Genomic DNA, 16,119 nt, shown 5'->3' with positions numbered 1-16,119 from the left:
CACAGAGAGAGAAGGTGCAATAGATGGAACAGGAAAGTGACCGGTGATCCAGCAACTCAATGTTTTTGAGGTGTTGAGAAAGTTATTTGACTCCTACCCTAGCTGAGATAATATTTAACCATCTCTCTGACCTCATGTGCAACTTTCTTTCTTTAAATCAGTCACCTTATTTTCTAACTCTTCTTACTCTCTTACCTATCTATATATTACATCTTTGCTTTACCCTTCACTATCAATTAAAATGTTCTATTACATGTTGCGTTGATAATACTTTGTATTATCTGAAAATACTTTTACTGCTGTAATTGCCTATTGCTCATGTTTGAAGTATTATCTGAAAATATTTTTACTGCTGTAATTGCCTATTGCTCACGTTTGATCTATTCTTACTGTACATCGCCTTGAGTGAATTTCCTTCAAAAGGCGGTAAATAAATCCTAATAAATAAATAAAATAAATAAACCAGTTTGAGACTGTGACAAGTGAAGATTGGAGAGAGGAAACATCAGGAGCAAACGTGTTAGTGTAATAAACTATGAGATCATCAGCGTAGAAACATGCAGATAGACCATACCCTCAAATCAAAGAGGGCTAAATATTAAAGAGGAGAGGAGCAAGAATGGAACACTGAGGAACAGGGGGGAAGGAGTGGGAAGTAGATGAAGGGGTAATTACTGAAAAAGATCTGTCAGTGAGGAATGAGGCAAACCAATCCAAGGCCTTATAAGTAATATTAAAGTACAGACCAAGCAGTGAATTCCAGGTATAGAGGGGAATCCTGTGTAGAAAAAGGAGAAATTAGGCCTTACCCTGCTCATTTGCTTTCCTTTAGTCCCACCGGACTGGCCCAGTGATTGACTGATGGGTTGTGCACGCCTTCCAGCAGGTGGAGACTGAGGCATCTGACTCATCTGATCGAGCCAATAAGAGCCCTTGCCGATAGAAGACTCCAGTATACCGTACACCAAAGCAGACAGAAAGAAACCCATAATCTGGGCACCCGGGAACCTGAGCAGCATGCGCAACATGCATAAGGGGCCTAACTCTGTAGAAACTAAGGCAAAGCCTGAGAATGCATGAAAGGTTGCAACCAATGCCGTCATTTCGGCATTTTGTTTTTCAAAACAAAAGAAGTATGACCGACACAAAACAGCTCTTCTCGGAAAAAGATAACAGACCTATACCCAAATCAGAATAGACCAATTGCTGAACGGGAGGGATCTGGGCCAGTCCGGAGGGACTACAGGAAAGCAAAATTAGAAGGTAAGGCCTAATTTCTCCTTCCTTAGCATCCCTCTGGACCGGCCCAGTGATTGATTGATGGGAAGTAACAGAGCAGAGAAGTCACGGGCGGGAACCCAGCTGTAAGCACCTGCACCCCAAACACTGTATCCTGACGACCCTGCACAACCAACCTGTAATGTTTGGAGAAAGAATGCAACGAGGCCCAATTAGCAGTCCTGCAAATCTCCAACGGAGAAACTAAACACCTCTCAGCCCATGAAGCAGCCTGACCTAGTAGGGTGATCCTTAACTCCCGCGGGAGCTGGTTTGCCCGACAAAAGGTAAGCGGAAACAATCATCTCTTTGAGCCAGCAAGAAATGGTAGGCTTAGAAGCGGCTAGGCCTTTTCACAACCCTCCGATAAGGACAAACAAGCGATCCATCCCTCAAAACTCTTCCGTGAGTCTCAAATAGAACTTAAGCGCCCTCTTAACATCCAGACAGTTGAGGTGGCACTGCTCATCCGAACCTGAGGAAGACCCCAGGACGGGCAAAATGACAGACTGCGAAACATGAAAACGCGACAAGACCTTGGAAATGGAGGGCAGAGGCCGCAAAAACACTCGGTCCTTTGCGAACTCCAAGAACGGCATCCGACAAGAAAGGGCTTGTAACTCCGAAACTCTCCTAGTAGAAGCTATAGCGACCAGAAAAACCACCTTAAGAGTCAAGTCCTTCAAAGTGCAGGACGCAAGGGGTTCGAAGAGAGGATGAGACAAGTTGGAGAGAACCAAATTAAGGTCCCACAGCGGAAAAATAACCCACACGGGAGGCCAGAGACACGCTCCCTGCAAGAAACAAACCACATCCGGGTGGGAGGCCAGGGACTTACCCTGAACCCGACCTCTGAAGCAAGCCAAAACCGCGATCTGAACCTTAAGCGAGGACAGCGCTAAACCTTTTTCAAGCCCCCTTTGCAAAAACTCCAGAATCTGGGCAACAGAGGCGTGAAGAGGAATGATATCCAGCTCTTCACACCACACCTCAAAAACTATCCAAGTTCTGATATAATTAAGAGAAGTGGAACGATGCCTAGACATCAGCATGGTAGAAACAACTCCTGCCGAGTAACCTCTATAGCTAGCCTCACACCCTCAAGAGCCAAGCCTTAAGACAAAATCGACTGGGGTCTGGATTAAGAACCGGACCTTGCACTAATAACCCGGGAAGGACCGCGAACCTGAGAGGGGGACTGGCCAACAGACTCTGAAGATCGATGTACTAGGGACTGCGAGGCCAATCCGGGGCTATCAAAATCACCCACCCCCCTGTGAGCTTCTATTTTTTGAATCAGATGATCCAAAAGAGGCCACAGCGGGAAGGCATACAGGAGACCCTCTGGCCACGGTTGAAGCAGCGCATCGATTCCCTGAGCCTTGGGGTCTCTCCGGCGACAAAATAGGTCGGCACTTTCGTGTTGGCCGCTGAGGCAAACAGATCCACGGATGGGAGTCCTCAGCGACGCATGAAAATCGTCATCGCTGACAGCCCACTCCTCGAGATCCAGAGAGGTGCAACTGAGAAAGTCCACCTGCACGTTTTCCACCGCTGCCACATGGGCTGCTGACAGGGCTTACCACCTTCCGCCTGCTGGAAACTGAGAATACTGGATTCTTCTATCTGGCAAGGGCTCTTATTGGCTAGATCAGATGAGTCAGAAGTCTTAGTCTCGACCTGCTGGAAGGCGTGCACAACCCATCAGTCAATCACTGGGCCGGTCTGGAGGGACGCTAAGGAAAAGGAACCTTACCATCTACCTTTGGTAAGATCTGAAATCCAGAAAGGGCCAGAGAGGACCCACAAGACAGTTCTTCTTTTGAACACTGTTTCAATGTGCATCCGAAGAATGTGTACCAAGATGTCAGCCATACAACATGTACCAGATTTTTAATAAAGATATTCTTCAGCAAAATGTATATTAAAGCTCCTCACTCAGCAATGGTGTTCTAACTAACAGGAAGTTCTGGTGAGGTTCAAGGGCCCTAATGTAGTGCTTCCCTCCTTCTCACTTTTTGAATCCAAAAATGTAATTTATCTCTGTGTGTTGCTTAAAGATAGTTGTTTGATGTTGTATAATGTAATTTTATTATGTTTGATTTGTTACCCACTTTGGTTGAAAGCAGGATATAAAACTGTGGGGAAAAAAATAAACTTGTGGAGGTGTGAAGTTGTATGGGACCTCAAACACTTCCTGTACTGAGAGCCTCATTTTCAGCCATGAGCTACCCAGAAAGGGGTATTGTATTCACAAATGATAAGAACCGTGTTCTTTTCCAATGTTATGTTCTTTTGCTCTATTACAATACCAATACCAGTTTAAGAGAATGCTTACAACTACCACAATTAAAACATTTTATAAAGGGCTACAAGACCTGTAGGCCTGACATCAGTGCTGGGTAAAATAGTGGAAACTATTATACAGAATTAACTTACAGAACACATAAATAAACATGGTTTAATGGGAAAGAGTCAACATGGTTTCAGCCAAGTCTTCTCACCAATCTGCTTCATTTGAAGATGTGAATAAACATGTGGATAAAGGTGAGCTGGTTGATGTAGTGTACCTAGATTTTCAGAAAGCCTTTAACAAAGTTCTTCATGAGAGACACCTAAGAAAATTAAAGAGACATGGGATAGGAGGCAATGTTCTGTTGTTGATTAGGAATTGGTTATTAGACAGAAAGCAGAGGGTAAGATTAAATGGCCATTTCTCTCAATGGAGGACGGTGAATAATGGAGTGCCACAGGGACTGGTGCTATTAAACATTTATAAATGATCTGGAAATCGGAATGACAAATGTGATTAAATTTGCAGATGACACAAACTGCAGGAAGACCTTTGGAAATTGGAAGACTGGGCATCCAAATGGCAGATGAAATTTAATGTGGACAAATGCAAAGTGATGCACATTGGGAAGAATAATCCAAATCATAGTTACCCGATGCTAGGGTCCACCTTGGGGGGGTCAGCACCCAAGAAAAAGATCTAGGTGTTATTGTAGACAATACGCTGAAATCTTCTTCCAGCGTGCGGCGGCGGCGGCGAAACACGCAAACAGGATGCTAGGAATTATTAGGAAAGGGACGATAAATAAGACTGAGAATACTGCAATGCCTCTGTAATGCTTCACGGTGCAACCTCACCTTGAGTACTGTGTTCGATTCTGGTCATCGTAACTCAAACAAAATGTAGCAGGATTAGAAAAGGTTCAAAGCAGAGTGATCAAAATGATAAACTCCTGTCATAAGAGAGGAGTGTGGTAGCCGTGTTAGTCCACTCTTAAGGTTATCAATAGAAATCAAACAAAATAAAACATGGAAAAGAAAATAAGATGATACCTTTTCTATTGGACATAACTTAATACATTTCTTGATTAGCTTTCGAAGGTTGCCCTTCTTCGTCAGATCGGAAATAAGCAAATGTGCTAGCTGACAGTGTATATAAGTGAAAACATTCAAGCATTACTATGACAGTCTGACAGGGTGGGAGGATGGGGGTGGGTAGGAGGTATGCATGGGGACATCAAAGCATATCATTGATATTCTAACAGGATAGGTGTGGATAGGTGAGGGGAGGGTGATCAACAGAGAAATGCAGCTTTATGGTTTATAATGGGCTAGGAACCCCAGATCCTTGTTAAGTCCTTTCTGTTGAGTGTTAAAATATTCAATCATTCTGACTTCAAAGGTCTTACGTTCTTGTATGGTTTTAAAGTTACCTTTCAGGATTCTCACTGTGAAGTCACTGTCATAAGAGGAAAGGCTAAAGAGGTTAGGGCTCTTCAGCTTGGAAAAGAGATGGCTGAGAGGAGCTATGATTGAGGTCTACAAAATCCTGAGTGGTGTAGAACAAGTAGAAATGAATCAATGTCTTACTCTTTCAAAAAGTAGAAAGACTAGGGGACACTCAATGAAGTTACATGGAAATACTTTTAAAACAAATAGGAGGAATTTGTTTTTCACTCAATGAATTGTTAAGCTCTGGAACTCGTTGCCAGATAATATAGTAACAACAGTTAGTGTATCTAGGGTTTAAGAAAGGTTTGGACAAGTTCCTGGAGGGAAAGTCCACAGTTTACTATTGAAAAAGATATGGGGAAGCCACTGATTGCCCTGGGATTGGTAGCATGGAATGTTGCTACTTTTGGGTTTCTGCCAGGTACTAACCTGTATTGGCCACTGTTGGAAACGGGGTACTGGGCTAGATGGACCATTGATCTGACCCAGTATGGCTATTCTTATGTTCTTACAGACATATACACAAGAGATAAATCATAAGCCCATGGAACAAGGCTTCTGAAAACATGAAACTCTTCACTAATGGCAGGATGAATATGGATTAAGGTACCACTTTGATCTAACTCCAAAGAGAACAGAAGGGAGACAGGTTTTATAGCAAGCACTGGATTGCCTTTGAAAACAAAAAGTAAAGCCAAAGGTATGCAGCAATTCCTTCCCGACATCTCAAGCACTATACTAGTGGCTTCTAGCCAACACAGGACAAAAAGTACCTTGAAAAGATCTGACATAATTCAATTCTCATTAACCACCATGTGATCAATAATATACCATGACAAATCACCAAACACAATTAACAAAAACTGATGACTAGCTGATGGGCAGATATTATGAAATTAGGATAAAAATGTTTTTTCTTCATGTTTGAACTTATCAAAACTGTTTCTGTAATCTTTGTATATTGGCATTTTAATAGGCAAGGAAGCAACTTTATTATTACAGTGCTGCTACAGTACTTCAACACCCTTATCTCTATCAGAGCAGGGTGCCTACTTCTTTATATCTGTAAAGTAAGTGCAATATGGAGGAGTACAGTTTTTCCTGGACATTTGGTCTTTGCCTACCTCCTTAGATCTGCATCCAAAACAGACCAATTCGAGACCTGTGAAAAACTGCGGCGATTTGACAAGTACTGTCCCCTACACAGCTACTATGAACAGACCAGAATGGATAGAAAGAGCATCATCCTTCACAAAATTGAAGCATGATTACAGCTCACCAAAGTAACCCTGAATACAAATCAGAGGCGGATTTGATATGAATGATAAAGACTTGTCCAGCCCACGTTATGGCTTAAGAAACGAGCAAGATCTACTACATGATAAGCACTTTATGACCTTATCTATCAGAGATGGCAGAGCTCTCTCTTAGCCAGCTGGCGAAGTATATCTAAAACACTGCAAGATTTGTGGCCTCCTTCGGTTTCCCATAACCCTTCCAGCTAGAGACCCCAGTGTTCCCGAGCAGCCAATGCCCCAGCGTAGGAAAGAAAGCGGCATGCCACAAACGGTCCCCTCATTAACAGATCGGCCCTGTGGGTGCTGCAAGCCGGTAGATCACGTCCCATCTTGGCACATGGTGGGATGGGAGGGTCGTATCGCTGCGCACGCTTTTGGGCATATTCACATGCATATGCGTACACACGAAACAAACCCCACGGTGCCCCCCAGAGCACGTCCATGGGCGGCGCCCGTGCTCGCCTTACCGTGTGAAGGCGAAGTACATGAGGCTGATGATGGTGAAGGAGAGGAGGGTAATGGTATGAGGCCGGTAAAAGAAGTCGATGGTGATGTCCTCCACTTGCTGCTCGTTGATCATCCTGAAGTGCACTTTGTAGTTAGCGTCGTTCTTGCTCAGCATCCGCGCCCTCATACTAAACGCCATCCCCCAGTGGCGAGACAGGCAGCGAGCGGTAGCGGCGCGGGCGCACCGCCGGCCCCCGGAGCCCGCCCCCTCCAGCCGCCTCACCAGCACGCGCCAACCAGGCAGAGCGAGCGCCGCTCCCCGTCAGGGGGGCCCTACTGCTCCATCTCCGCCATCCCACAGGCCGGGACCGCCCTCAGTGCAAGGACGAGGCGGGAGAAGCAAGGAGGGCTCGTCCTGATCACCGAAAGTAGAGGGGCGGAGGACAGGCTGTAAGGGAAACGAAACCACGTCCTGCTCTTCCTCCCCCCCCCCCCCCCCCCCCCCAGCGACTGTAGAGGATGGGCTCGTCCGGACAGGAAATGCTACAGAAGAGAAGCCACGTGGGTGAGGCCCAGCAGCTTATGGATAGAAAGAATATAGTGTCACAGTGTGCAGTTTAGTTGTCTGGTGCTGCTTACAGAGTGGTTCTTAGTGCTTGTGTTTCTAGCTCTAGGGTAGTTATCTTTAAAGAAAAAAAGGCTTTTGTGTTTTCTATTGGAGACATTAACTATGAAGTTCGTGGGTTAAATCAAGAAGGTTAGAGGTGTGTGTTGTAGACTCCATGTTTTCGACCTAATCCAAACGATTTTTTTTTGTGCAGGTAGGTGATGCGTGTTATATCCTGCCCCGTATCAGACCCATCATAAAGCCTCTAGTAATGCCGCGGTAGCCTGTTTGGTTAGTATCATGAAGAAGTTATAAATTTGACACAGCTGTGGTGAGAGATTTGCATTACGAACAGAATCTTAGCTCAGATAAACTGTTTGAGTAGTGATGTGAGACTGTAAGGTTACTTGTTTAAAAACAAGAAACGTACTAGTAATAAGCCAACTTTACCAATTTGCTTTAATAGGATTTTGAAATGCCCTAAAACCTCCCAGTACGTGTATTATGTACTAAAGTTGCTGTTTGTGAACAGATCTTTTGTTACTATGTGTAACTACAATATTTGTACAGTGGAAAAGAGTTCAATTCCCACTTCAGGCAGAGGCAGTTCCTTGTGACTCTGGGCAAGTCACTTAACTCTCCTTTGCCCCATGTAAGCCGCATTGAGCCTGCCATGAGTGGGAAAGCGCGGGGTACAAATGTAATAAAAATGTCCCTGGGTGCCCAATGATTACTGTGGCGTTACATCAAAGCATTTCATCGTTACTACTAAAAAAAAATTAGCATTCTGTTTTAAGTAGTATAAAGCAAAATGGGCCATAGGCTTGTGTACTTTTCTCAATAAATTAAAAGACTTTTTTCTGATTAACTATTGATATGGTATGGGAAAGAACACACCAAATTTTGATTTTTGCATGCAAATTCTGTAAATAAAACCTTGTGACTATTCTTCAATTAAAGCTGTACAGCTTTTGTTGGACTAACTTAATGCATTAATGGATTAACAAATGCATTTCTTGACTAGCTTTCAGGAGCTAATGAGGCAGTGGACAAAGAAATTATATATATAAGAAGTGATATTAACTGTTAAAATCTGGGGTTTAAAAGTGGTGTTTGAATTCCTATTTCAAAATCAGGTTTTTACTTTGCAACTGAAGTGAAGGTATGCCAGATGTTTCATATTATTTCAATGTCTAGCTGCCGAGCTAAGGTTAGGAAAGGTCAGTGAGAAATGCAACTCTGTCCCTTGTGAATTGCCAATGCTAGCTGGCACAGCTGTAAACTATTATGACTGAACAAAGGAATGAGCTAGATATATTGTAGTTTACAAGATAGAAAATACTATTTAGAGAGAGGCAATAGATTAGTATTTAGAAGTTCTGTTTATATTTAGGATATGTCTTATAAGAATGCTTATTTTAGAATATGTTTTATTCTCTGTAATTTCTATGTAGGATGTTTGTTCAACTCTGTGTTACTTTTAAAATGATCCTTTGTCTGCTGTTTAAGGCTGCAGTGAGGAGATCAACATGTGTTTTGAGTTTTCTGTGGTCTTAGCTAGTTCTGTGTATGGAGCTGATAGGTGAAAAAGGTCAGAACTAGTCAGCTCTCTTCTCCTTGATTAATTATAGGTAAAATGCAGGAATGGTCTTGGAAGTAATAACCTGATATGTATGCTATTAATTAAGATTGGCTTTTGACCTCTTTAATGAATGCCAGAGTTTAGTTAGCAGTTAGTACTAGGAATATGAGAAATCAATCATAATAACATGTAAGAGACTGGAGACCAAATGTCTGGCTTAAGGGGCCCCAGGTCACAGGTCAGTTTAGGATGTCTGGAACCTATGTAACTGATATTTCAAAAGTAATGATTGGTTGAGGCAAGGTAGCCAATCAGTTTCTTAACCAATTGGGAGTAAAGGGGGCTAGGCTAGGAGGAGGGCTTAGGACCCTATTTAAGTGGGAGCAGAAGCAGTTTACGTCAGAAGGAGCTCAGAAGAAAGAGAAGGACAGAAGGAACAGACAGAAGAAGGAGACAAAGACACAGAGAGCTGAGACAAAGACACAGAGAGCTGAGAGAAAGACCCAGAGAGCTGAGAGAAAGACACAAAGAGCTAAGAGAAGAGAAGAGAGCTAGAACTGATGTCCTGCTTTGTTTGCTGGCAAATAAAGAAGATTACTCTCTCATTTTGGTGTGTGCTGTCTGACTCCTGAAGCATCACAAATTCCTATCTCAATTCCTGCAACAATTCTTGGTGGCAGCGGTGGGATCCTGAATCCTGCATTAATCCCAGCACCCAACTGACTGGAGAACATTCGCCGGGTATGTATTTTGTATTCTGTATTTTGTATTGTAATCCTAGCTAGGAAATTGTAAACCAGCCCCTCAAGAAGGAGGGAAGGAGAATCTGATCAATTCTCAGCAAAGGCCCTAGTACCTTCTAGTCGCGGGGACTAGAAGCGAAAACGCTTGAGCTTATCTGTATTTGAGAAATCTGAAATTGTTGGGTGGGATTTTCTGTATGGAATGTGTGATGCGTGAATGATTAACTGAGTGTGGACTTCTTATAGCTGCATTTCCAATTAACGCGAGTTCAATTGGTCAGCAACGGAAGGAAGCGATTGTTGTCTGTCTACCTAGTGTCTCGAGAGTGCAGACCCCTTACTGCATTCTCAAAAATTCCCCCCATTTTGTGTGTTGTAACTGTAAGCATTATGGGTGGGACATCATCTAGACAAATTGTTACCCCCCTAGATTGTATGCTTAGAAATTTCAAGAAAGGCTTTTTAATTAATGACTATGGACAGACTTTAAGCTCAGGTACTTTAAGAACCTTGTGTGAAGTTGAGTGGCCATCTATGGGAGTGGGGTGGCCCCCTAGTGGCAGCTTAGATATTGAAGTAATCCGGAAGGTCTATAGCATAGTAGTAGGAGAATCAGAATATTCTGAACAACTCCCTTATATAGATTCCTGGGACAGCCTTGTGACTGACCCTCCCTCGTGGTTGAAAACTTATATGGGATCCCCAGTAAAATTCATGTTAGGTCGTGTTCAAAGAAAGATTAGAAAATCTAAACTAGAAGAGGGAAAGAGCCCCAGGAAGCTTACCACCCAATCGGTGGCTTCCGCCCCTACCCTGTCCGAGAAACCCATACTCTCTGATGACCCCTCAGACCTTGAGCCACCACCTTATGGCCCATTGTTGGGGTTTCGTGCCACCCCCAGAGATCCACGCCGCCCAGCCCAAGCCTCTCCAGCACAGGCTTCTCCGGATAGTTCTTCCCCTCCTGTGCCAAACCTGCCACACCCTAGGTTGGACTTTTCACCTGGCCTCTACCCTTCTGTGCCACATCCTCCCCTGTTAACCTCCGAAGACCCACTTTGGGCTCCACTCCCTGACTCCTCAACTCCTGACAGCCCAGCCTCTCCCTCTAGTACCCCTACCCACTCATTAGGGGCCCGGCATCCCTTTCAATGGACTGACTCACCTGTGACCACCTCTCAGTCTATGAGTACCCCTCCCCATCCCTCAGGGGTTCAACACACCTCCACTGAATGGGTTAGACCTGCTGCAATCACCTTTGAGCATGATAGGAGGGTAGCTCCTAGCTCTACCTCAGGTTCCATCCCCACTTCCTCGAGAGTTCTGCCACTTCGTCAGGTAACTACCACTCGACCGGATCCTAATAATCAGGGTCAGGTTATACAGGCACAGGCCTACCAGTATGTACCCTTCACAACCACCGATTTCCTGAATTGGAAGACGCATTACCCCTCTTATACTGAAAAGCCTCAGGCAGTGGTGGACCTAGTGACTAGCATTATGGCCACCCATAACCCAACCTGGACTGATTGTCAACAACTTCTCCTGACCCTCTTCACAACTGAGGAGAGGCGGAAGATTTTGCAAAATGCTGAGGCCATCACGCGAGAGCGTGCTCCCGAGAGGACACCGGACCTAGAGGGGTGGGTTAGAGCTCGGTTTCCTCGCGCAGCTCCAGCTTGGGATCCAAATGATGGGCAGCACTATGAACTGTTGTCTGGCTATTGCCGGGACTTACTGGAAGGTATGAGGAAAGGCATAAAGAGGCCCATTAATCTGGCAAAGGTCTCTGAAATTCTCCAAGGGGCAACTGAATCCCCTGGGGCCTTTCTAGAGCGACTAATTGAAGCCTACAGAACATACACCCCATTTGACCCTGAAGCCCAAGAAAACCAGAGAATGGTGAATAGCGCATTGGTGGCCCAGAGTATGCCAGATATCCGGAAGAAGTTGCAGCGTCAGGAGGGATTCGCAGGGATGAATACCACCCAGCTAATTGAGATCGCAACCAAGGTTTTCATTAATAGAGATCAGGAGGTGCGCCGAGAGGCTGACCGGAAGATGCAGAAGAAGGCCGACCTTTTAGCGGCAGCCATTACTAATTCCACCCTTAACCGAGGTCGACTTCTAGCTAATGGGAAGCCAAAGTGGGACCCCGGACCACCAGCCAGGGCCCGAGATTCCTTCAATCAATCCCGGCCAAGGGGGGAGAATCCCAGACCAAGATTGGAGAGGGATCAGTGTGCCTATTGTAAGGAAAGAGGGCACTGGAAAGATGAATGCCCCCAGAGGCGCCAGGGACTGAGAAGGGGACCAGGAGATCGAGGAAGCCGAGGCCGAGTTCGAGAGGGAAGATATGAGCCTCCTGAATCTGACATCATCGGGATAGCCGAGATGGCAGAATGGGACGAATAGGACAGACCGGGTTCCTACAAACTGGGCTCCCAGGAACCTATGGTCAAGCTAACTATAGGGAGCCGCTCAATTCCATTCATGATTGATACAGGAGCTGAACATTCTTGTGTGACGGAGCGATTAGCGCCTGTGTCTGGAAAAACTGTCCGAGTGGTGGGAGCCACGGGGGTGCAGAACCGGAGGCCCTTTCTGACAACCCGTAGATGCCAATTAGGCTCACACATAGTCACTCATGAATTCCTGTATATGCCAGACTGTCCAATCCCTTTGTTAGGTCGAGACCTGCTGTCCAAGCTTAGGGCCCAAATTTCTTTTGACTCTGATGGCCAGACTTCAGTCTCCTTTCGGCCCCCAACATCCAGCCCTAAGGGTATACTGAGTTTCTGCTGCCCTCTTGAAGAAGAATGGCGGCTGCATCAGTCGCAGGGCCAAGTTGACCTACCCCTGGCAGACAGCTTTCAGGTCAGTGGGGTATGGGCAGAAGATAATCCCCCAGGGTTGGCCCGAAATATTCCTCCTGTACATGTAGACTTACTTCCAAGTGCCCGGCCAATCCATCTTCGCCAATACCCAATTCCCAGAAAGGCTCTGGAAGGGATTCAAGCACATTTGAATCGTCTGTTATCCCATGGAATTATTCGACCTTGCCAGTCTCCATGGAATACGCCACTATTGCCAGTTCAGAAGCCAGGGACTGAGGACTACCGGCCAGTCCAAGACTTACGAGTGGTCAACAAATCCACTATTTCATTACATCCTGTAGTGCCTAATCCATATGTCCTGCTAGGATTGATACCTTCTGGAGCTACCCATTTCACGACACTAGACCTAAAAGATGCCTTCTTTTGTATTCGGGTGGCCCCCGCCAGTCAATTGCTTTTTGCCTTTCAATGGGAAAACCCAGTAACAGGAAGGAAGCTTCAGTATACATGGACCCGCCTGCCACAGGGGTTCAAGAATTCCCCCACTATTTTTGGGACAGCCCTAGGGCAAGACCTTAAGACTTTTAAATCTGAGCCTTCCAGGCGAGTTTTACTCCAGTATGTAGATGACCTCCTGATTGCAGCAGTGACCCAGGAAGAGTGTTTTGAGGCTACTAGAGAATTGCTGGAGCTACTCTTGGATGCAGGCTATAAGGTCTCACGCTCAAAGGCCCAACTCTGTCAGTCAGAAGTGAAGTATCTGGGTTTCTGTATTTCCCAGGGAAGTCGGAGACTGGATGCTAGTAGGAAGCAAGCGGTAGCTGCAATCCCCCAACCCAAGTCCAGAAGAGAAGTTAGGGAATTTCTGGGAGCAGCTGGATTCTGCAGAATTTGGATTCCAAATTTTGCATTGATGGCGAAACCCCTTTACCAAGCCACAAAGGGGGGTGAAAAGGAACCATTTGAATGGGGACCTACTGCTCAACAATCCTTCATTGCCATAAAGAAAGCCCTACTCCAAGCCCCTGCGTTAGGCCTTCCTGATGTGGAGAAACCTTTCTCACTGTATGTCCATGAGCGACAGGGGGTTGCTCTGGGTGTGCTGACCCAGATGATGGGATCCTGGCAGAGGCCTGTTGCATACCTGTCTAAACAGCTGGATGGAGTGGCTAAAGGATGGCCAGCCTGCATGAGGGCCATTGCAGCAACAGCCTTACTGGTCCAGGAAGCTGATAAGTTGACCTTGGGGCAAGAACTGGTTGTTAAAGTCCCCCACGCAGTTCTTACCCTCATGGAGTATAAGGGCAACCACTGGTTTACAAATAACCGCATGGTTAAGTACCAAGCTAGCTTGTGTGAGAATCCACGGATACACCTGGAAACAGTGGCTACATTTAATCCCGCCACTCTTTTGCCAGCATCTGAGGGACCACCAGATCATGACTGTATCCAAACTATGGATGAAGTGTACTCCAGTCGACCAGATCTTAAAGATGTTCCGTGGAGGGACCCAGATGTAATTTATTTCACAGATGGAAGCAGTTATGTGGAGAACTCCAAGCGATTGGCAGGCTATGCTGTGGTGACAGAGGACAAGGTGATAGAAGCAAGAGCCCTGCCCCAAGGAACTTCAGCCCAGAAAGCAGAACTTGTGGCCCTCATACGAGCTCTGGAGCTAGCAGCAGGACTGGTGACCAACATTTATACTGATTCTAAGTATGCTTTCACAACCCTACATGCTCATGGAGCTTTGTATAAGGAAAAGGGACTCATAAATGCTGCAGGCCAACCTGTTAAGTATGGACCTGAAATACTTCAGCTGCTAGAGGCTGTGTGGGCCCCTAAGAAGGTAGCTGTCATTCATTGCAGGGGACACCAAAGGGTAGATACTCCAGTGGCCCGAGGGAACCGCCATGCTGATCGGGTGGCCAAGGAAGCTGCTCGAGGACCCCCAGCAACTACTGTGACTCCCCTGTTCCAAATTCGATTGCAAGAATGGACACCTATGTATACCCAAGTGGAAGAGAAATGGGCTCAAGAAGAAGGTGCAGTAAGGAGACCTGATGGCTGGTTACATCTCCCTGATACCAGAGTTCTGGTGCCACGCCACCTAGCTTGGCCTGTAGTGTCTCAAGCTCATGACCTATCACACTTAGGGAAAACAGCACTAGCCCGTCTACTCAGTCGAGTAGTGGTGCTGGAAGGATTGGATAGTCTGGTTGCCACTGCCTCTGCCCGATGTACTCTCTGTGCCCAGAATAATGCTCGTCAGGGACCCCGTATTCCACCAGGAGTTCAGTCTAGAGGTCTAACACCCTTTGAGTCCCTAGTTATAGACTTCACAGAAATGCCCAGGAGTGGTAGGTTCCGATACCTCTTAGTCATGGTCTGTACCTTTTCTGGGTGGGTGGAAGCATATCCTACAGTCACTGAGAAAGCCACAGAAGTAGCTCGAGCTCTCCTTAGGGATGTCATCCCCAGGTATGGACTGCCCCTTGCCATAGGTTCAGATAATGGTCCCGCCTTTGTTGAAGCTACACTTCAGGCCCTGTCCCGCGCATTGCGCATTACCTGGAAATTGCATTGTGCCTATCGTCCCCAGAGTTCAGGGCAGGTTGAGCGAGCAAACAGAACCTTGAAAAATAGCCTAGCAAAGATTTGTCAGGAAACCCAACTGAAATGGCCACAGGCACTGCCACTAGCCCTCTTCCGCCTCCGATGTACCCCAACTAAAGGAACAGCCCTTTCTCCCTTTGAAATTGTGTATGGGAAGCCCCCAGCCATTTTACAGGGAATTAAGGGAGACATAGGGATTTTAGGGTCTGCCCAGGTGCAGGAGCAGGTAGCCCTCTTGGGGAAGATAATTTCTGAGCTTCAGTCTTATGTGAGAGAAATAAACCCTGTCCCCTTCCAGGCTCAGGTACATTCCTTCCTGCCAGGGGATAGAGTTTGGGTGAAAGACTGGAAGCTCCAGCCTTTGGGGCCCCGATGGAAAGGACCTTTTACTGTTTTGCTTTCTACCCCTGCAGCTGTGAAGGTCGCAGGGATAACTCCATGGGTCCATTGGTCTCGAATTAAGTCTGCTGACCAGACTGAGCCCAGCACGGATCAGACGGAGCCTAGACAGTGGAGAGCAGAAAGAGATCCAGCGGAGCCATTGAAGTTGCGCCTGACCCGAACCAAAGAATCTACTAGCTGAAAAGAAGGGTCAACTGCATACTGCAGGAGCGGCTGAACTTCGGCTTCACACTGAGACTCTTTCTTGCCTGATTCTGGCTTTCTTGGAATTTGAAAGCTTGATCCTTGTCAGTTGAGGGTCTATCCCAACTGGTATAAGAACTCAAAGACTGAGAACACTATATTAGAGTAATCTGTGATTAGCACAGACTGTTGAAATATTATTGCTTAATTAGTTTGCTGTATTTGTTTTAGATTAGGAAGAAAGAAAATGTTAGTAGTTTGGATGCTTTTGTTGTTTTCTACTCCTTGCCTCCTTGTTCCTAATACCCCAACTCGCTCCAACCTTTGGTTACACTCAGTCCAGGAACTAATTAGCCAGGCAAAGATTACTTCCCCTTGTATT

General features: G+C 45.9%; 2 protein-coding genes across 5 annotated transcripts in view; one reads left to right on the top strand and one right to left on the bottom strand.

The window, feature by feature from the left end:
- Nucleotides 1–7,024, bottom strand: part of PTDSS1 (phosphatidylserine synthase 1) — a 125,087-nt gene extending 118,063 nt beyond the window's left edge. The window contains exon 1 of the mRNA XM_030216950.1: nucleotides 6,788–7,024. Coding sequence (XP_030072810.1) covers nucleotides 6,788–6,966 — 179 coding nt within the window. The 5' untranslated portion in view covers nucleotides 6,967–7,024. The remainder of the gene's footprint in view (nucleotides 1–6,787) is intronic.
- Nucleotides 7,025–7,248: 224 nt separating this feature from the next.
- MTERF3 (mitochondrial transcription termination factor 3) overlaps nucleotides 7,249–16,119 on the top strand; it is a 67,328-nt gene continuing 58,457 nt past the window's right edge. The window contains exons 1-2 of one of the 4 annotated variants that reach the window (XM_030216990.1): nucleotides 7,283–7,332; nucleotides 7,589–7,665. Coding sequence is in view for 1 of the 4 variants with exons in the window: in XM_030216963.1 (XP_030072823.1) it covers nucleotides 7,287–7,332 (46 nt within the window). In the remaining 3 variants the exon portion in view is untranslated. Of the gene's footprint in view, nucleotides 7,333–7,365; nucleotides 7,666–16,119 lie in introns of those variants that run through there. The other 3 variants (XM_030216963.1, XM_030216981.1, XM_030216972.1) reach the window with 3 other exon arrangements.

Source organism: Microcaecilia unicolor, chromosome 1 (genome assembly GCF_901765095.1).
Source record: "Microcaecilia unicolor chromosome 1, aMicUni1.1, whole genome shotgun sequence".
Lineage (NCBI taxonomy): Eukaryota > Metazoa > Chordata > Amphibia > Gymnophiona > Siphonopidae > Microcaecilia > Microcaecilia unicolor.
This window is presented reverse-complemented; position numbering and strand designations above follow the sequence as displayed.